Here is a 21,897-nt window from a genome sequence, read left to right on the forward strand (position 1 = left end):
ATGCTGCAGAGCCCTTGTATTGATGACAATGATAGCGCACGCAATGTGCCTTCTATCACTGGGCTGTCTGCACTATCACTTTTCAATATAACTCTGAAGCAAACCCTTGCAAGCTCAGTCTTTCATTAATTGATACATGTGTAGATATATGCTGTCTTTTACAATGCAACATTTTTTTCTGCAAACACTTCAAAACAAAGCTGGTTCTGCTGAAGTCAATGAAAGTTTACTCACTGCCTGGCAAAGAACTGCAATTTAGACTGTTTTGGGAATGGTAAAGTCAAGAATATCTTTATGTTTGAAAAACAGAGGGTTCGTTCGTTTGTTTTTTTTTTTTCTGAAGTTTTGTTTCCTGTACTGAGTTTTAATGGACGAAAAAAAAAAAGAATTTGCACACCAAAGCAGCTACCCAAAGGTAAAAGTTACATTCAGAAAAGGAAAAACTGATGGTTTGTGTCAGCTAATACACATTTACTACAAGTTTCTAACCAGCGCTCTGTCTGCAGGAGCAATGAAGACTGACATTTAAAACCATACCACATTATCACATTGAAAGCAACACTCCCTTACAAGCTTCCGCATACCCAGGGAAAAGTTAATTTTGGAGGTGTTAAACACTAAGTGTTTTAAAACCACTCCATTTTTAACTTAAAAAAGCCATGATCATAGCTGTTATTTTTTTAATAACAAAATAATTATGCAATAAGTTCTAGTTGTGAAAGCCATTATCCATGCCTATGTCCATACAGTTTACTTGTCATTGGTGAATGAATAATTCAATTATTTTAATACTCGTTAGCATAGCTGCAATGACAATTGAATGTTTGTGCGAACACAGTACAAACTTGCATGTGGACAACCCCTTAGTCCGAACAACTCTTCTTCGCAGCAGCACTAAGGGTACTAGCTAATGGGGTTTGAAACACTATTTCTAGCACACAAGTATTAGATACTTGAGCATACGCACATCCTTCGCATAGCAATTCTGGCAATGTTCTCTTACAAGCAGGTCTTGGTACATTTTTGCCTCAGTAGATGCACTCTATTTCTGGGTCTTTTGACCTTCCTTTCCATGCAGGCTACATGATCATGGACAAGCTCCTGTTCAGTTCCATAGATATTTTTTCTTCATTTTATGCAGAACTCTTAAAAAAAGCCCTGCTGGAAGCCTTACAACACTCTGCAAGTTTAGCTTAAAGAATCTTATGGATCAATAGAAACACTCATTGAAGCTGTTACTGACTGACAACTGGGACATGAAAAATTACAGCAATTCAGGAAAAACTTTTCTCTCCTTTTCTTCAAAGCTCTGTTTTGAGTTGCAACATGATCCATCCTCACTGACCTCAGCAGAGAGATCCTTTCAGCTTTGGATTAGGCTACATCCTACAGACCGTGAAAAAAAAAAGCCCCAAAACACAAGTTTACATACGCTTTATGTGAAGAGAATACTTTCCTACATTTAGCAAGATGATGATATCATTTTCTGTTGCTTCCTGCCTTCATTCACACTGAAGCCGGAACTCAGGATGTCATAATTACATCACACAAGGATGGGAAGACTCTTACAGTAACTAATAATAACAATAGATTACTTTTTATCAACGTGAGCCAAGCTAATTTCTACAATAGGATGTAAAATGCGAAGTGGACTTTTTTCAGTTTGTTCTCTCAGCAGTTCTCCCTCTCCCCTCTTCAGTGTAAATGATACTGCCATGGCAATTGCGATACTCAGAATATAAAATGGAAACAAAAAAATTCATGAGCAGGCAGCAAAACCAAGCAACACCCAACATGCATGCAGCACAGTTACTCTTCAATGCACTTCAGAGATGCTGGGCCAAGGTAACAGCAGCTGATTCTGGGAGCAGGGCCAGCAAGCATGGAAACACACTCAAAAAGTGAGGAGCTGGCAGGGCTTGTCTACCAACATGAACGCAGGAGAGGACCAGATCTTCTAGGAGTAAGCTCGTGTCTGAGCCAAGGACAACCAGGAGAGCTCCTGGGAGAGAGGCAACAGCAGCAGGGGGCCTAGAGATACTGGAGGTGCTCTTTAACAGCTGGCTTGGGAAATAGCTGTGATTTTGGCTGCCTACTCCACTTGAGCTGCCTCCAGCACAGCCCTATTTGGAATCATTCAGTAACATATGGGAGCAAGCATCAAACCCATATTAACAGAGATGGAAAATCAGAGACATGACAGTGTGGCATTTTCAGAAGTATCTGTGTATTTTTTCAGGCAAGATACCTCGGGATCAGCAAGAGTTTTATCTTAAAATGGGTACTCAGAAACTTTCACCCTACTTGTCTGGCTTAATGTGCAAAATAAGTCAGTATCACAACAGATGCTAACCTGATGGAGTTTCAGAAAACTAACACATATCTATCCTTCAGTAATTAGTCATGATTTACTTTAGAACCAGTAACCAGTAATTGATTAGTTTTACAAAGTAACCACAACAACTTAAATCCTGGCTGGAAAGCAATTGTTTTCAGAGACACAAGTTACTTCAATCGCAGAGATGGTTCTAGAAGCAGTGCTATAATATGGGATAAAAAGACAGGAACGTGAAGAGTAAAGCACACTACTGCATTAAAAGAGAAATAAAAACCTCTAGAAACTTACCACTGAGGTAAGAGCCATCTGAAAACTGTAGATTCGTGCAAGGCCAAAGTCAGCTACCTTTATCTGCCCGCTGCTGGTTACAAGGATATTTTGGGGTTTCAGGTCCCGATGCACCACACGATGTGAATGCAGAAAATCCAGTCCCCGAAACAGCTGAAGCATCATATCCTAAATATAAAGAAGAAATAAACATGCAATTATCAAGATAAGATTGTAAACAAGTAAACTCCCTGTCATAAAATTAAAATTAATTTAATAAATATTGACTGGAGAAAAAAACAACTATTAATATAAAATGGACAGGATGTTGCTAGAACCAGCTGACTTGAACAAGTGTACTTACCAAGTCAAAGTGTTGTTTCTAGATGAATTATTTGAGGTTGATTCATAGAAGTATAAAGACTGGTCAACAAAGTTAAAAGAAATAGCAAAAGTATGTCTGTAAATCCCAAGACAATTTCAAAAGAATGCTATCCAAGTAAGAAAAATACAAAGCAGCTTTTTGCTCTTAACTTTAAACCACATACCACTTTGCATCTCACAAGTTTATGCTTTGTCCTGCCCCAGTGAAGTGAAATTTTATCATTCACTTCAACAGGCGCAAGGATCTCTTTCAATCAGAAAAGCTGTTTAAATGACAACTTTGCCAGGACTTAATTTTATAGAAGGAAGAAGTTTACTTGGCAAAACCTGCTGTATAGAATTTACTGAATAGGACAATAGATCAAAGTTTAGCACTAAATCAGTGTAATAATCATAAGCAACAGTTCTCATTTTGCTTTCTGCTATGTTATAGTGATGCAATCTTCTATGACATTTCCACAGCTGAAGAAACTATTTCATCTGTACTCATGTTTTCACATTAATCTTAGTAATGTGAAAGGAATGAACCGACAGACTCAAAACTAAATACTAGAAATCCCCTGAATTCCAAATTAGAAGGATACTGTCAACTTGAAAATTATATTTGCAAAGCAGACAGTTACAAGAAAATGCGGCAATAAATAAGAAACAAAAGAGATAAAGTAAAAGTTTATTTTCTGTATACACTTGACTTGAGTTCATGAAACTCCAGCTCTGTGTTGGCTGGTGATATATGCCCTTCCCATACGCCATGCAATGGGTGTCTACCAATCCTGTTATTAGCAACCAAAATGATCTTGAAGAGGTGGATGACAAAAACACATGAGAAAAAGGAAGAAGGAAAAATTGAATATGGTTGCTTTTGTTCTTATCTATAGACTTGGGCATTTTTCAAGTGAATATTCAAGGCACACTATTAAAAGGAATGATGTATGAAAATGGATTTAAAAATAGCTCAAAACATTCAACTTGATAATATTGCTTTAGCTGGATGCATTTTTAAGATACATTTTATAGACATTGCTATATAATTTAATACAAAATTATTATTTTCACGTAATGTTCCCTGATCATTTCTACAGAAAGTATCTTAAAATGTATAGATATTAAGGCTGGAAGCTCTAATTTAACCTCTGATAAAATATGGCTATTTTTATATGTAGCCTATAACTCTGCCTGTCAAACAGTAGTGACAGTAGGCTGCTCGTAAAGTAATCAGGTTTTCTTTGAAGACTCTGATGATGGAGATACAACCATGGGACTATGGATGCTGTGACAGCATTTAATTATTATCACCTCTGAAGGATGGTGGTAATCGTAAACTGAGAACTCCATTCCCTGCTAGCTGATGCCTTTTATTCCCTTTGTTTCCCTGGGAAAAACTGAGATCTGATAATTTTTATAGCTAGTATAATAGGGTTTTCAGCTTTAAAATAAATACACAAAGTGCATTGAATCCTCTTGTATTTATATAATTTCCCTTTGCAGTTCAGAAGTATATGAGAGAGGTTTCAGTCAACAGTAGAATTAACACGTCCTGTCTGCACACTTTGTGCTATAACTTAAATCCCAACAGTCTTTGGCTCAATCTTGCAGATGTAAAGAACATGACAAGAACATTTAAGCATGTGGTTATCTTATGTACTCAATGGTTTCACTGAATCTGGGCCTAATTTTTTTATTACAGGTAGACATAATATCAGATAAAATAAGAAAATAATTTAAAGAACTTAAAGATTAGTCAGTAGAACCTGGCAAGTCCCTTCCTGGTGACATTTCTGCATCCTACTCATTTGTCAAGCATGTAAATTCATTCCTGCAGTTACCAAATATACAACAATATTTTTTTTCCTACAACTGGTGCTGGTTTTGTTTCAACTTTCTTCCTCAAACTCAGCAGACACAATTCTTTTCTGATAGTTGTGAGCTGCAAGCAATGTCTTCAGTTTCTAAATTCAGAGTCTTCTTCCAGGCACAGGTAAAAAAAGAAAATATTTGAAAATGGAAACTGGTATCTCTTTCCCTGCCCCACAGGACTCAAAAGATGGATGTCATTCACTGAAGTTCTCTTCACACACAAAAAATGAGATGCACAGTAGTAAAGTGTACCAGGAAAGCGTAAATTTAAAAGGCATTAGAAAAAAGAATGAAAAGTGGGGAAAAAAGTGCTATATTTCCTCTTCCAGGAAACTCAGAGATCGTCCTTACAGGCTATTCTCTAGTAGTCATTTTGGATTGTTGATTATGCTCTTTTGCTATCCCTTATTACTTACTATTACATGTACGAACAGATTCCAGCTCAAAATTATCTTGGAAGAACAGCCTAAAGATTCATGTGTGTAAAGAAGGGCACTTTGATGTAGAAAGACTGTTTGCTATGCGTGATTCATTATTGTCCCGTTTTTAAACTCTCAGCCAGTTAGGAAAAGAGCAGAAACCAGAATCCCATGACATAATCTTATTATTATGCACTGTAAATACATAATATCAAACTATGCAGCTCAGAATTTGATATTTGCTTGCACAGATAGATTTTCAATATCAAAACAAACAAAAGAGAGAGGTTTTAAATTATTTTTTATCCATAATGAGTGACTTTGTGCTGTACATAAGTCTAGTCAAACACCATTAGGCCTCATGTTTGGAAAATTACTCCATAATTTTAGTCAGCCACTTGCTAGAAACATCAGACTCGGTCTTGGCTGTGTTTTTTCTTCAAAGAAGTACTGTAACTAACATCAGAAGATACCAACCTTTGCTAGCAAATCGGATAAATGCTGTAAACAGGCACAAGTCAGATCACTAGCTAATTAAATCAGGATAATTCCATTTATTTGATGGAAATGCATCCATTTTTATTAGTGATGATTACTCAGTATTATCTCAATTACCAAGATCTAGGAATAACTGCAAGAGAGTCTTCATGTCCTTCAAGTATTAGTTTGTTACATGTCTGCTGAGAAATTTTGTACAGTAGCTAGGCATACCACAGTTTGGAACTACAGTTAAAATCATATTTCGAAAGTTAATGGAAAAATGATCAATCCTACTCGGCGAACAAGAAGATTCGTGCCTTAGCAGATCGAAGGAACAAGCTCTGATGAGTCATGATCAAAACTCTACTGACGTCTCTCAGACCATCTTTGGATATTGGATGTTTACAAACATAGACACAGAATCGTGCCTGTTGTTTCCGATTAGAGATTTCTGCCTTGCTTCTAATATCACAAAATCTACAATGGTTGTTGCTCAAGTTGAAGATATATACATTATTCCACTGTGATTACTTTCAGATAATCATGGCTTTACAATGCTTTCCCTTTTCAGGCTACATTTTCAATGCAGTCTATGCACAAACCTAAAATATTTATCCGTAACTCAGTTGAAAACTGAGCTATTTTGAGATGCAATGAAAAAATATACTTTCCTTAGAGGCAAACACGCAGCCTTAATTTTGTGAAAGCTTCATAATGGAAACAGTTAGGAGCAAAATTTGTTATGGAAATGCTGCATCTTTTGCATGTTCCACCATATACGGCATCAGTGATGGCATTGTTCAGCCTGATATTTACTGAATTTACCAGCACTGAATGTCAGGACCAAATTACGATGAACTTTTCGAACAGTACCATATTATGTCATGAATCTCAGTAATAGACAGAAATACATCCTGCATTTTCTGCCTCTGGCGTCAGCAAGGACGGGGATAGGCTTGGGTGAGGCTGAGCAGCTGCTCCTGCTGCCTCTGCCAAAGGCGGCCTTCACGGCTCCCATTTCCCGGCTCAGGGGCAGCAGGAGCATAAAGCCTTGATTTCCTACAGACTTGTGTCTCCTTCTTGCCCTATCCCCTCTTAACCCTACGCTTCACTGACCCCTCTTAACCCTCCTCCAGCTTCTGATCCATAAATCCCTTCCAAGCCATTGGTTTTCAAAATACCACTCCGATCCTTTAAGAGTCACCCACCATCTTGACTTCCAGCTAAAATATCTGCCAATTGCCTGCAGTAACTTCTCCTCAGCTGCTACGGACTGATCGCAGCCCCCCCCCACCCCATGCCCCTGCGCTGCTTGGGGTGGGGAGAGTCGGGAGTGATGTGAGGTCTGGAAAAAGGCAGGGAGAGGTATTCTTTGAATGTTTGCCGTTTTGTTTCCCACTACTTGAATTAGTAATTAAATATCTTATCTTAATTGGCATTAAACTAAGTTAATTTTCCCCAAGGTGAGTCTATTTTGCCCATGATGGTAACTGGTAAGCAATGTCCCTCTCTTATCTCAGCACATGAACTTTCTGTTCCTTGTTCTTTTTTGTTTTCCGTAGCCATCCTCCTGAGGTGGGGGATGTGAGTGCGCAGCTGGGTGGGAGTTTGGCTGTTGAGCTAGGCTAACCCACCACCATGATAAAGGTATAGATGCTAGATTTTGCCTTTGTAAACGGGGACACAACGCGATGCAACCTGAAGGAGAACACCAAAAATGATATGTCTTCAGAGAACACACGCAGCCAGAGGTAACACACACACATGTGAATGGCTACTAGTTTGTTAGGTGAAGCGCATGTTTTTCCTCCATTGGCTAGTATGTGAAGAAATTAAAACCGTTAACCAGATTCTCCTTGGTCATGGTGATAGGAGTTCCTAATACCAGAGAAAGTAAGCCTGTGGAAGCCCACAAATGTACTCAGTCATATCCAATAAAAGCAATATAGTACAGATCCCTGTCAACTGCAGCAGATCCTACGTTTGTACTAACAAGCAGGTTTTTTAGGGCTTTTGTTTTTTTTCTTTACCTACCTATTTTTCATTTCCTACTCAATTTCTGTGCTAACCCAACAATTGGAATGTCCTAACATTTCTCCTACTCTTCTGTGGAGCATCTCACACACCTGCACAACAACCTGCATCCTTCACCCAGAGTTTCTATTTGTAACTCATTTTCCTCTTTTTGCCAAACAGAATGGAATGTCCCTATTTTGGATGACAGGTGTTGAGCTACTCATCCTGAACATTTCCTGTAGGAGTGTTTGCATAAGAGACAACCACAACTGTAAACAAAGGGGACGAGTTTTAGACAGCAACGTGTAATGAATCAGTCAAGCTAGTTTGATGAAAAGGCTCACTGCCTCTCGCTGAACATCAGGACCTTCTCTGAGCAGAAGAGAAGCAGGATGAGGCTTCCTTCGTATTGTACAGGATTATACAAAACTCCCAACCATTAAATTGCTTTCATTTTAAAGGGTATTTTTTAAACATGCTGGAATGAAAGTTTAAAGAGTTTTCACATGCTCTGGGGCCTATTTTTGAAGCAGAATAATTACAGCACTTCTATGGTTATACTTTGTAACAAACAGTCAACATTAATTAATGCCAAAAAAACAATGGCATTCCTCAGGAATTACACAGTACAGATACATGAATAGCAAAAGACATGATTAATGTTGTTACACTGAATCCCAAAGGCATTAGTAATAATGTAGTGACTCCCTGTTAAATGCAGTGATTTTCTTTTTTAAATCTTGTCCTCATGCTGGGCTGGGAACCCATCACACCAGCCTATCTAAGATGCCATGACTGTGATGGTGGGGGCAAAGGAGCAATCTGCCACAGCCTGTGGAGCTGCAGAAAGATCTTCTCCATGCAGCCGCTGAGGGTACCAGCTGAGACACAGTAAGAGGCAGATAGACCCCTGCCCTTGTGCCCTTTTCCTTCCTGTCTCAGGAGGAAGCTATTCTGATCGGTCTCCCTGCAGGGCATTCAGAAAAGGGAGGAGGAGGCTGCACTCTTTGTCTTCACCTAACCACACTATAGCCTCTCAGGAGTCATCCTTGATCCAACTCAATACACACCCAGGAGATAGAGGTCTTACTTTTCCTTATATTAGGTAACAGTTTATCTCAGAGTAGTCCTATTACTTTCCATGAAAGTATTCACAGGGTAAGGGTCGTCCCTCAGAAGAGAAGACTGCTGTGATATTCCTGTCAATTAACTAAAGAGTACCAAGAGAACGTGAACTTCACAGCATGTTCAATTTAAATATGTTCACTGTTTTGATATGAGAACAATAAATCCAAATGATCCATTCACTTAGTCATCTTAATCAACTTCACTGTACAAGATAAAACATTCATTTTCTGTTCATAGAATAAAATGCTGTGCAGAGAGAAAAATACAGTAAATTTATTTAGTGTATTATTAGCAGAAGGGAACTAACATGTGCCAAGCTCATGCAAGGAATTGGTCTAATCATTGTTGGTGTTTTATATGCTGCTACCCTAGAGGTAAACAATTTGCTGAAAATTAATTAACATTGTATATTTTTAAATATGAAGTAAAATATTTGTGTAATTATTTTTGAATTGTAAAATTATTTTAATCATATCAAAGATAATTCAACATACTCAGAGAAGATTAACAGATATCTTTAAATATATTCTGATAAACAGTTTCTAGTCTATTTTAAACTACTTTTATAAGAAAGAAAGCACTGTTATGCATGGACCTACCTGTATATGATGAATATTATACATCAGTCTCAAGCAAAAGTATCGCAACTGTGCGTAAGATTCAGGAAAAAATGCAAAATTTGAACTGAATTATAAAGGGCCATGGCAGTCTTTGAAAAAGTTTGAGGCTTAGCAACGCCATTGTGTTTATGATTGAATTTTACGTACGTATAGAATAGCTTTTGGTATACTGAGGTACTATTTTCCTTTTATTGTCATACTCCTGTTTGTGGACTGAATTACATTTGTAGCCACCACAGCCGGTTTAACATGTTTTAGCCCCTTTGCTTAAACTCACTAACTGTCCCTTCTGAGTTAGAAAGGAACCACTGAATTTGTACTGCCACAGGAGATCATGAACAGTATATTTTGGAGGGCTCCAAACACTCCCCAAACACCAGTGCTCACAAGCTGCAGAGGTGACATAATTAAGACTAGATTAAGGCAAATAGATGCATTCTATTGTGTTCAAGGAACTGTTCTGAGTAACCTTCTGTCTGCTCTCCTTAAAATAGAGAGCTGGATTAATATTTCAGAGGTCTTTAAAAGTTTCAGTCTTAGTACATGTCTGTTTTACCAGTGTCTTAATACTGCCAGGTTTTCATACTGATCTCAGCAGTTGTGAACTGAAGACCAAATTCAGTATATGAAATGTGTACTTAACATCTGTGGGACACATACATACATACACATGTATAGGCACACATGTGGATGCATTTCATTTCAGGTAGATCAATATTAATTTAACTGTAAATCTTTCCATATCAATTTCTCATTTTATAACTCAACACCTGTCAAGTCAGTTTGCAATATAGACCTTTCAAGTTTTACTTTATTAGCTGCTATTTTTCATAGTTGATGAGAAAAATTTGCATGACTGAAAGGAAACCTATATAATTATTGTCCTACTTAGTTGTTTTCAGTAATTCAGTGTAACAAAAATTCCTATCGAAGTGGAATTACCAGACATGCAAATGAAACACATAACATTTCCTATCTGGTTATTGGTATTTTTAAGAGAAAACACATGCAAATTACATAAGAACAGAGGGGAATTTTGTTTTAACAAGTTGACAGAAATTGGCAAATGTGGCACTGTTACCAAGACCTGTTCTGGCTGTGAAATTTTTATGGTAGGTAAACGTAATTTTGTGATTAATAATCTTTTTCACTGCTCAAACCTTTCCACTCTTTGTGCCCAGTAGAAAAAACAATAGAAAGCACAGCTCTTAACAGAATTTATAGATCCGAGCCCAGATAAGCAAACAAACAGTTTTTTTTCCTGTATCTCTGGATGATATCATCACAGTTTCGTACATCCCCAAATACTTTCTGGGAAACTTCCTTTCTTTTATCGCAAGCTTTTCATAAAACTGTAATGGAGACAGTAGTATCTCACAGCGCATCTTGGTGCTACCCACTTTGTTCTTTTATTCCTCATACCATGTGAAAAAGAGATGAGGACTAAAACAAACCAAGAAATCCCCCAAACTCTTTACAGGCTCACCAGTTGGTAAGTCCCATACAAATGACTTAAAATAGCATTGGTGATTTGTATGCTTTGGCTCTGAAGCCCCTTCTGACATGTTTGGGGCCTGACACCAGTCAAAATTTGGTATCTAAGTGCCACATCAGGTCAAGCTGGACGGCTTGAGGCAGAGTTGCAGTTTGAATTCTGGAGTACGCTTTTCACATAGTTCCAGCTTCTTTAATGGTCATGTTTCCCAACAAGCCAAGTCATCCTTCCTTTGAATGATGCTGTGAGCCTGTTCCTTCTGGAATAACACCCAGACTTTCACTTGCCTAAGTCAATCTATTCTGGCGCACCATGTATACTCCCCTATCTCTATCACCTCTCAGTAGAGCTTAGTGCTTTCAGTTTTTAAAAAATATTTTTGATTGCTTCTAATGATATATATTTCCTTCTCTCATCAGGGGACATCATTGTCATTTCCTCTTCATAGATGTTGCTTGTGCATTCTGAAGCCGTATTTTGGGACATCCTAAGTGTATCATCACTTCTCGTAATGCAATCCTTGTGGAAGCTCTCCTGACGTAATCAGAGAAAGAAGTCCACCCAGAAAATTCACAAAGTTGGATGTGGCTCCCTTTAACTACTTCAGTATGCTTCAGAAATTAGTCTCACTCGCTGCCACAATCTACAAACGACAGTAAATTATCAATCACTGATGAGTCGATTCTCCTCCAGCGCTGCCCACACTAATCCTTATGAGAGATGGTACCAACAAACAAAACCACCTCTTTAGAGGTGAATGCCCCTCAATCAGCACTACAGCTATTTACCAGCACCTTCATGACGCTGTTGGTCATAATGGTTCTTTTTAATTTACTCAAACTCCATGAAGGGTTAAAAATATGGCATATGTTGACAGCCGACACTCCTCGCTAACAGGAAAGACGTTGCTGGGGGGCCCAGATCTCAGCTTCTCCTTCCCTGCAGCTGTCTGTGGATAGCAGCTAATTGTATCCACTTGTTTAACCTCGGGGATAACGTCTGGAGGGGACCAAGTGCCACAAGCGTACTTTTTTTTTTTAACGGTCATTTCCTCTCTGGTGTAACTTGCATGACAGCATGTGACAAGCAGAAATTAATGGGGACACTGCTGTGCCAATACCTCTTGAATTGCTTTGACACTGGCTGCAGGCTGCCTGCTTGGCCACCCAGCCAAGACCTCACATGAAACGTGGCAAGGGGCCCACAGCTCTATTCACTAACAAGCCAGCTGGTCAGTGATTAGAAAGCTGAAACAATGCTCTGCACATACATCAAGAAAAATGCTTTACAAACAGCTTCGGACTTAGGAGGTAAAGTCTCCTAGGAGAGCAAATCTGTAAATTTATCTTCTGGAGACTGCTAACTTAAGCTAACATTAGAGATAATGTGGAAGGCTCTGGAAGATGACTGCCCTACATTGTCACCTAAGCACAAGAAGAGCTAACCTCAGAACAAAGACTAACATACTACCATGCTTAAAATCACATGCAAATAGCTTACCCCACATGGATTCTGGTTCAGAGGAGCATTCAAATTATGTAAATACATAGAGATTTATGACAGACTACTCTTCCTAATGGTCTATCAACACCTTGGCAACATTACTGACATTTCTGCAGAAATTCTCATTGGATTTGTCTGCAGTGTGCCATCAAGAAGGCTGAGATTTGTTTATACACTGACACGTAACAACAAAGGATGAGACTTTAGAAGTATCCCAGGGGATTTGGATGACCAGATCTCCTACACCCAAGGCAGCTTTGAACATTTCAGCCAGACTTTTTTGAAAACGCTAAAAGCCTTGGCTAGACACAAAAGGCTCAAGAAGACTGTCCCTTTAATTTCTCCTCTCTGCTTTTTTTTTGAACAGTATCCACTAAAAATGCATGGGTTCTTTATGAAACACCTGCATAGCAACAAGAAAATGTTATGCTTTTTTAAAACTTAGAAAAAAAACAGTCAATATGATCTTTCATATTAGAAACCCAAACATCATTTTAAATCAATAGGACTTGGGCACCTAATTCCTATGGCTCCTTCTAAGTTATAAACTCAGTCTAGCAATTTTTGTTTAATAGAAAATTTGTTTAAACTTATTGTAACATAGGCCTGCTCCATTTCCTGGTGTATAAGGAAATATATTTTGTGACATATACAGATACTTAAGAGCTCAAGGCACTGTAAAAGAGGCTGGTAGGATAGCAGCGTTGCTTTTGTGAATTAGAAATTGAGGTTACTGTAGAGTTTGGACTGTAAGACTAATTAATTTTGATTGCTTCTATCATAAAAACATCTAGGAATTCATCATGGTCATCAACGGCACTTGCATGCTGAGGAAGACGGCCTCGCATTAAGCACAACCAAAGCCCAGTGAAGTCACTGGGACTCTATCCATCAATTTTCAAAGATCTGAGCTGGTCTCACTGCTTTTTAATATTTCCATCCTCCTCCCACACTCATCGGAAGCAGCAGGACCTTCAGAGAGGTGTAGCCAACCTTCTCTGAGTCAAAAGTGTCAGCATGACACCAGACACTGAAATAACAGCTATTCTCTAGAGTTAGACACTCTTTTAATAAATAGTTAACAGGTTTTATTAAAGATGTGAACACAGAGGAAAATAAGAAGACAATCCCTTCCTAACCTCTCCAGGGAATAGATAACAATAAACAATAAACAATAAACAATAAACAATAAACCAATAAACCAATAAACCAATAAACAATAAACAAAGCTCAGTCATATGCTTTTTAAAAAACACTTTTCAATAATTTGCTTGTAATTTTCAAAAATTGTTTATAATGTACATGCATGGCAGAAGTATCATGATGCTCGTCAGCGCTGTAAATGGCTCAACATCAGGGTCAGTTACTACCTGAGCTCGTCACAGGACTTCACTTCACTTTGCTGCCTCTCTTGCTCCACATTATAAATTCAGGGATAATGGTTAACTACTTCATGAGTGTTGCAAAGCTTAACTGGTTAATGTTTGTTGAGGACTCTCAAAGATCTAGAATTTGTTTTCAGTTATAAAGGTGTAACAACCTTTAAGAAAACCAAGGATATACATAAGAGGAAAGATTTCTTGGATATAAGTTATGGGCAGAAATGGGCTTCAAGAAAGAGCTGAGAGGGTACAGTGGCCTAGTGGAACCAGCTTGGCCAGAGCCCCAGTACAAGAATTGTACCTATAGCTTTTCAATGCTATTATAGCAGTGTATGAGCTGTCAAAATAGTCTTCAGGATGAGAACCTTACTGATGCCTTAGTACACCTAAATCAAAAGTAGGGAAAAAGAGAATTGTTTCTCAGAAGCACTCAGCGGAGTAAGTCGTCCTCTATGTTTACAGCACCAAGTCATTTGCAATTCTATCACATTGAACTAAAAAATCAACAGCTCTTGAACCAACAGCTTTGCAAGGGGAACCGGCAAGCACTTTATCCTACAGACAAGGTATAGAGATTTTGCAAGAGGAGTCAAGAAAGTGCACAAAGCCTTTTGTTTTCACCAAGAGCATGAAAAGTTTGCTGATAGCACCAGACAAGGGGAATGGCTGCCCATTCTGTTCCACTTACATGGTCTATCACTTTTTCCTTTCTTCTCTGATTTCCTACCCTTTCCTGCCCCATCTCCAGTTCTGACCCTTCTCTTCATGTCCTCACTGCACCCCATCCCACTCAGCCATCCCTCTCCCATCACACTCACTCTCAGGCCCTGTGGTCCTACTCCATCTCTTTGATTTGCTGCCTCCCACAGGCCAGGTCATTACCAAGCAAGGCAGATCAGCAGATGTCAGCTACTAGCATGCCTCAGCAGCTCATCTCTGGATTTCAGATATAAAAAACTGTAACAAGGAGTGATGTGCCTGAGATGTTTGCTGTGGCTGCAGTGGGATATGACCCCACACATCTGCCAAGCCTGAAGTGCCATGGGCCACAGTCCCTCCAGTTCTGAGCAAAATGACACTGATTTACATTAGTGTAAATTAGTGTAAACCTTGTCTTGTTTTCTTTTGAACACTTGACTGGTTCTTAAAAAAGGAGGCATCTTCAACTCGTAGTGACACAATGAGTGATGAGCCTACTTATTTCTTAATGTTAGCACAACAGATAAGATTCAGTTCTGCTTTAGGGGTGAGGATGAGGCTTGGGGATGGGGAGAAAGGTGCAACATGAGTGTCAATAGTCTTCTTGGGAGGGAAGAAGATTGCCTCCAACGTTTCACAGACACGATATTCTCTCCCTTCCCCCACCTCTGTGAATGCTAAAGAAAACAAACTCTAAGAGATTTTTAATAAAAAGCCAAATGTATGTTAGAAGTTAACTTGTGAAATCAATGGAAAAAAATGCTTCCATGAAGCACTATCTTTTGAAAGTAAAGTGTCACAAATGATGCAAGTGACAAATGTAGCTTGTGACAAATGCATCACTGCTTCCCAAAAGAGTAACTTGTGACCAGCAAAGAAGTATGCTATTGCTTATGTAAGCCAATTTGGAAAAGAAAACTACATGTCTTCTTGCATATCTTCACTGAAACCATTCATGGAAAACCTATGAGAATGAAAGTAGCTATGATCCAGATGACCTGGAGCACATACGTCTGTGCTTTTCTGGATCAGGCCCCAGAAAGACAAGTCTTTTGTTTTCCCTATCAACAAAAAAAAAAACCCATTACAAATCATACAATACAATATCAAACTCTATGTTATTCCAAAATGACAGTCAATTAAGTAGAAACAAACTGTATCTTCAGAAGGGCAAATGAGAGAGGCTAGGGATCACTATCAAAGGACTTCTGCTTGCTTTTGTTTATTAAACAGCAACTGTATTATTTACTGCAGCTTTGCAAGCTAGTGAGCAGCTGGGTGTAACACATTTCCATGCTGTGTAACCTCTCCTTATGCTTCGTTAGATTCCTTATCAGGACCAGAAGAAAAGAAATCTCTCTGTTATGCTTTTCCTGTGGCAAAGGAAAAGACAAGATGATGACTTTCCAGCTCATTTCACTTGTACAACGTTCTCATCAATCACCATGGGGTAGGTCTTTGTTATTTTCACTGAAGGACTGTTCTTAGTTTTCTGTCACAATAAAGCGTGACTCCAGTAACGAGCAAATCAAGGTTACCTCCACCACATTTGCAAAAGAACAAAATGCAAACATAAGGCTAAAGCTGCTTCTGAAATATTTTCCAAGGCCTCAGTTTCACAGACATAAACCTAAGTTGAATGAGGTCTAAATTCTTTTCATTGAAATGAAGGTTAAAGTTTGGGACACTCAGAGCAGTTGAGGTAAGGAAGCTAAACTAACCATTTCATCAAGAACCAAAAGTTTTCTGCTTGTTTTGCGACTTTCTGCTCCAGAAACCAAGCAAAGAAACTGTGGTTTACTTTTATTTTAAACTCTCTGTCAAGTATGCATCTCTGCAGTTTTGGTTCACTATAGCCCACGCAGCTTGGCCTCTCTTCTCCTTTTCCTATGTCTTCAATAAGCCCTATAGACATCAGCAGGAATTATGTGTGCTAACGTAAAGCAAGAAAGGGATATATTCTAATCAAGGCAAAACATAACAAAAAGACCATCTTTGTAAGATGGTCTCTCCTCCTTTAACTTCATGTTTTTGTATGTCTCTTCCTTTTTGCTCCGTGCTGTTTCTCACTGAACGACAGTTATACACAACATACTATTGTAATAGCAAGCATATGGCTCAGAAATCGCTGTTGACTTTCTCAAGTCTCAAATTAGACATTTTTATTTAAAATACATGAAAGACATCCGTATACTCTTTCATTAAATGCATTTTACATTTGTAACATCCTACGTATTCTTTTGGAACCATTTCCACTAAAATGCCGACTCTGGGTTTGGATAGCAAGTATTTCCTTTGTAACGCTAAGGGAGGAGTATGTTACTGTCAAAATTTCTCTCTAAAAAATCCTTGCTAAAATATTTACTCTGCTTGTCAGAACAGGAATATCTGAAGTTAATTCCAAATGAAAGAATATTTTAGAATGAATCATAAACTAGATGTTAAAAAAAGGCAACATGCTGCCATTTTAGTGCCCCTTCCCTGCTGTAAAACTAAACAAAAAACGACTCTGCATTTGCACCCACAGAATATTATAACATTTCAGAGCCTTCTGAGATTCTTTAATTGTAGTTATGCAACAGAACTGTCACATCCTAAAACAAAGGACAAAAATTCAGCAGCTGAATTTATTGGCTTGGAAATTAAACGTTCTTAAGAGATGGCTAACATGTCTTCTTGATTGTTTCTGGCATTTTAAAGTTACAGTGCAATTCTTCCTATTTCAAAGTCCAAAGAAGTGGGACATTTTAGAAATACTTAGAATTTTTATGGTGCTGTTTGTAAAGTCACATATTTAGCAACAGTGAAAACTGTTGAGCGGTAACCTTCTTTGCAGCTAAGCCACTAATTTCAATGGGCCCTTTATGGTATAAGACGCTGTTCAACATTAATAAAGATATAATGTGCTGGCTTCTAATGAGTTGGTCACTGTGGAGAAACCTTTTGGCTGCTGCAGCATCCTGTGAAAGTTCTTTCCCTATGCAGGCTAACTAAGAAACACCTGTAGCTCGTTACACTGGGAAAGTTACCTTGAAACAGGTGCTGTAGCATTCAGCCAATCACTCTGCGAGATGGATGGTCAAGTGACCAATAGCCTTGACCCATCTAGCAATGGGTCTGTGTGACTCCTGACTATTTAAGGCAGGGCGTTTACTCCTAAGGGTGAGGCATTTCCTCCTGAGCCTTGTAGGAGTGTGGGCCTTCCTTAGAGTAGAGCCTAAAGCCTTTGCATTAGATCATTGGTCTGCTTGGAGCTGCCTGAAGCCTTCCAGCTGTGACAGGTCACGATGGCAAAAACCAGCTGCTTCCTTTAAATTGGTATTCTCGAGGGTCACACTTTTCAAAGGCAAATGGGGCAAACTCTGTGGCCAGAACAGTTATGACATTAATGAAAAAAGAAATAAACAAACCAGTCCATCAAACCTGTGATCCTCCGGAGCCCTTTTCCATTACCGAGTCAGTTTACTATGATGACCAACTATGACACATTTTTGTGAATAGTCAGGAGTCTGGTTCCAAAGGCAAAGACATTGCTTACACATAAGCTTTGAGGGAAGACGGCTTCCTTGCTCTGACAAAGCATTTAAACACAGCAAAATGCATGTTTATGACAGAGACTACAGAAACAATGGTTTCAATTCTTCTCTCCTCTAACCTTGGATTCCATCAGGTCAGTAGTACAGTAGTACAACTGATGCTCCTCTGTTAGCTTCTCTAATTCACAGTCTTTCAACCTCACTTCTTCTAAAGCTGGAGAAATCTGTTTACGTAAAATTAAGCAGAAGCTTAAGAGCTTTGCTAGAGCAGAGCTTTTGCTCCCTTTGGGGATTCTCCTTCAAGGTCTGATGTTGAACCAGAAGGTTCAGGTATATATTCCAGCATGAATTTAAATGTTTCATGTATACAGACATAAGTGGTAGTACCATACAGCCGTAACAATAACAGGGAAGTAAAAAGAACCTAAAGTACTCCTGGTTATGAGTCTTTGGATAAGGCTTTCAACCCCAAAATTAAGGACAGATTTGATCTAGGAGACTGAGTCTTTGTAATTTACTCTTTCTTAATTGCAAATTGTTCAGGCTTTGCATGAAAACAAATGAAAGGCTGCTTGCTAACTGATGCTAGTAGCATTGCACCACACTCACCCCTGGAGGAACCCTACGAAGCCAAAAGTTACACCACTGAAGGATTTGACCCATAGTTGTGCTCTAGAGTACCAACGTTGGCAAATAATACAAAACCATGTCTGCTTTATTAAAACTCTAAATAAACTAATAATTTTAATTTCTAAGTATTTTCCATTGCTGTCACTCCAAGAGCAAACAACAAACAGCCTTTCTGTTATTTCACTCATCTTTCCATTCTAAATTTTCTATCTTCTGGCAGCTGCTTGCAAACTTACTAATAATGTGTGGCTTTGCTTGGACTTCTTAAAACGAAAGATATTCTGAAAATGGAAGAAAGCTCATTTTATTTCACTCTGAAACCTGAGAAACCTGTAACATGAACCATATGCTGATCACAGAGCACTGATATATAAAGGAAGCAGTTGTGTAAATGTGTGAAGTGGCTGTGGTGGGGAAACAGCAGAGCAGAGGACAAGTACTATTTTAGACAAATAATGCTGTTGTAGGATCTGATTATCATGACTCATGTTTAACAAGGTATTGCGTGAAGGCCAGCCAAAAAGGAGGACCTATTATGGTGGGCACTATACAGTCAAGGGTTTTTCACACAGCCTCTTTCATTAAAAGCTCACAAATAAAATGGACAAGACAGACCCCAGGTGGAGAAACGGTGTGACGGTTCCACGATATTACTTTTTTATGGGAGTAGAGATAGTTAGAAGGGAATAAACAAAATGGAAAGAAAAGCGATGGAGAGAAAAGTTCTGGAGGGAGGGAAAGAACAGAACAGAAGAGTGCTATACAGTGTAAATAAAGAGTGAAAGTGAGGGGGAAAATGAAGGTGGAAGGGAAAGATGGAAGGAAGAAAGGGTTGGAAAAAATGAGATCAGCAGATGCAGAGAACATTGAGTTGAAATGACTGGGAGCTCTCTGAGTGTCACAGGTTTTGGCTGTGGTTGCTTTAGCAGCTGAGTGTAGCTGGCTGATGCCACTGGCTGGTGCTTCTCTGCAGTTTTGTCACTGATGGTCAGAGGATGGGAAGAAGGGAGGAACCATGTCTGTTCTGGTATCTGCAGTAGTGGCTGGGACAGGTGTGTCTCTGATCCAGCACACTGAGTAGGAGGGAGAGGCGCAGCCTCGGCTGGGTTCCATTTTATTCCTTCCCTATGACTGTAACAGCTCTTGTTTCAGCTCAGCTGTATCTGATGATGAGCTGAAACATAAGCCTATGGGATGAACTCAGAATCAGCAGATATACTGTATGTGTATGTGTAGCACACCTTCACATGTATACATAGAATCATAGAATCATAGAATCATAGAATGGTTAGGGCTGGAAGGGACCTTCAAAGGTCATCTAGTCCAACCCCCCTGCAAGGAACAGGGATATCTCCAACTAGATCAGGTTGCTCAGGGCCTCGTCCAACCTGGACTTGAACGTCTCCAGGGATGGAGCATCCACCACCTCTCTGGGCAACCTGTTCCAGTGTTCTACAACTCTCATGGTAAAAAATTTTTTCCTAATATCCAACCTGAATCTACCTCCCTCTATTTTAAAACCATTACCCCTTGTCCTATCACAACAGGCCCTCCTGAACAGCCTCTCCCCATCTTTCTTGTAGGCCCCCTTGAGGTACTGGAAGACCACTATAAGGTCACCCTGGAGCCTCCTCTTCTCCAGGCTGAACAGCCCCAACTCTTTCAGCCTGTCCTCATAGGAAAGGTGCTCCAGCCCTCTTATCATCTTCGTGGCCCTCCTCTGGACCCTCTCCAACTGGTCCATGTCCTTCTTATGTTGGGGGCTCCAGAACTGGATGCAGTACTCCAAGTGAGGTCTCACGAGGGCAGAGTAGAGGGGGAGAATCACCTCCCTCGACCTGCTGGCCACGCTCCTCTTGATGCAGCCCAGGATGCGGTTGGCCTTCTGGGCCGCAAGAGCACATTGCCGGCTCATATTGAGCTTCTCGTCCACCAGTACTCCCAAGTCCTTCTCCTCAGGGCTGCTCTCGATTCATTCTCCGCCCAGTCTGTATTTGTGCCTGGGATTGCCACGACTCAGATGTAGGACCTTGCACTTGGCCTGGTTGAACTTCATGAGGTTGGCATCTAAAGACAATGTACACCAAACCACTCCCTAGGCATAGGAGAAGAACTGGTGCTACTCCTTCTGCATTCTTGTACTTTTGACCCTTCTCTAAGCATCTGGGTGGCCAGTTCTGGCTTCTTCTGGCCCACAGCTATTTTAAGATCATGAACTTCATAGACAGTAGAGTGACGATTATCAAATTTCCCTTTCTCTTTCTCTCACTTGCTCAAATAGCAATATTTTTTCCGCAAATATGCTAGAGGACTTTCACAATAATCATATGTATATATATGTGTGTGTGTATTTAGATGGCTATATAAATAATTTAAAAATTTTAAAGCTCTACATATGAAAACATGCAATGCAAAAAAATTCTGTCCCTATCCATTTGTATGGGACTTTGTTCTCTGGCATAAGCTAAATACATCTGTTACAGAGGAAAAGAAACAAACACAACATATCTTGATGGAATCAATGTGCCACTGAAGTAACACACTTCAAATTAATATTTACTGTGGGATACAATAACCTACCTCTTCACTGGAATAAAAGCAGTGCATACAGCTAGTGCAAGAGCATTAAATATCTCTTGGGATGGAACAGAGAAAAGAGTTTCATAAAAAAATAACTTATTTGATTACTATATTATCTTCTATTAGATATGAGTTATCTGTGGCCAACTTTTGAATTATTTTACACTACAGCTGTATACTTGCTGTGAATAAATATGGACACTTTGTAGATATTCTAGTATAGAGAATCTGAGTTGAAATAACATGGGTTGGCCGAGATGGGAAAGGTATCCTGTCACAATGCTTCTTGTCCCAGATCAGCTGAATCCAACCCTTAGAACCTCCAGTTCAACAAGAAAAAATATGTTGGTCAGGTTTCCCAATTATCTGTCTTGTCACCATTCTGCCTCCATTTCCACATCTCTGTGTGCTTGTTTTGGGGTGAAGTATAGCTTTGTGGGTATGCAGAGGCATGGGGCCTGATTTCCTTCCAGTGTAGAAACTACTATTAAGAAAGTGATTCCTCTCTGCCCCCATAAAAATCAAGAATGACTCTTTGAACATCTCCTCTTTATCTCACATCT

The 21,897-nt window shown here is 39.3% G+C and overlaps 1 protein-coding gene across 1 annotated transcript in view; it reads right to left on the reverse strand.

Moving 5' to 3' along the window:
* The window catches only part of CDK6 (cyclin dependent kinase 6), a 125,485-nt gene that overhangs the window by 68,527 nt on the left and 35,061 nt on the right, over positions 1-21,897 (reverse strand). The window contains exon 3 of the mRNA XM_086614949.1: positions 2,627-2,794. Within this exon, the coding sequence (XP_086471075.1) occupies positions 2,627-2,794 (168 nt within the window). The remainder of the gene's footprint in view (positions 1-2,626; positions 2,795-21,897) is intronic.

The sequence above is a fragment of the Tauraco erythrolophus genome, chromosome 7 (assembly GCF_009769465.1).
Source record: "Tauraco erythrolophus isolate bTauEry1 chromosome 7, bTauEry1.pri, whole genome shotgun sequence".
Classification (NCBI taxonomy): Eukaryota; Metazoa; Chordata; class Aves; order Musophagiformes; family Musophagidae; genus Tauraco; species Tauraco erythrolophus.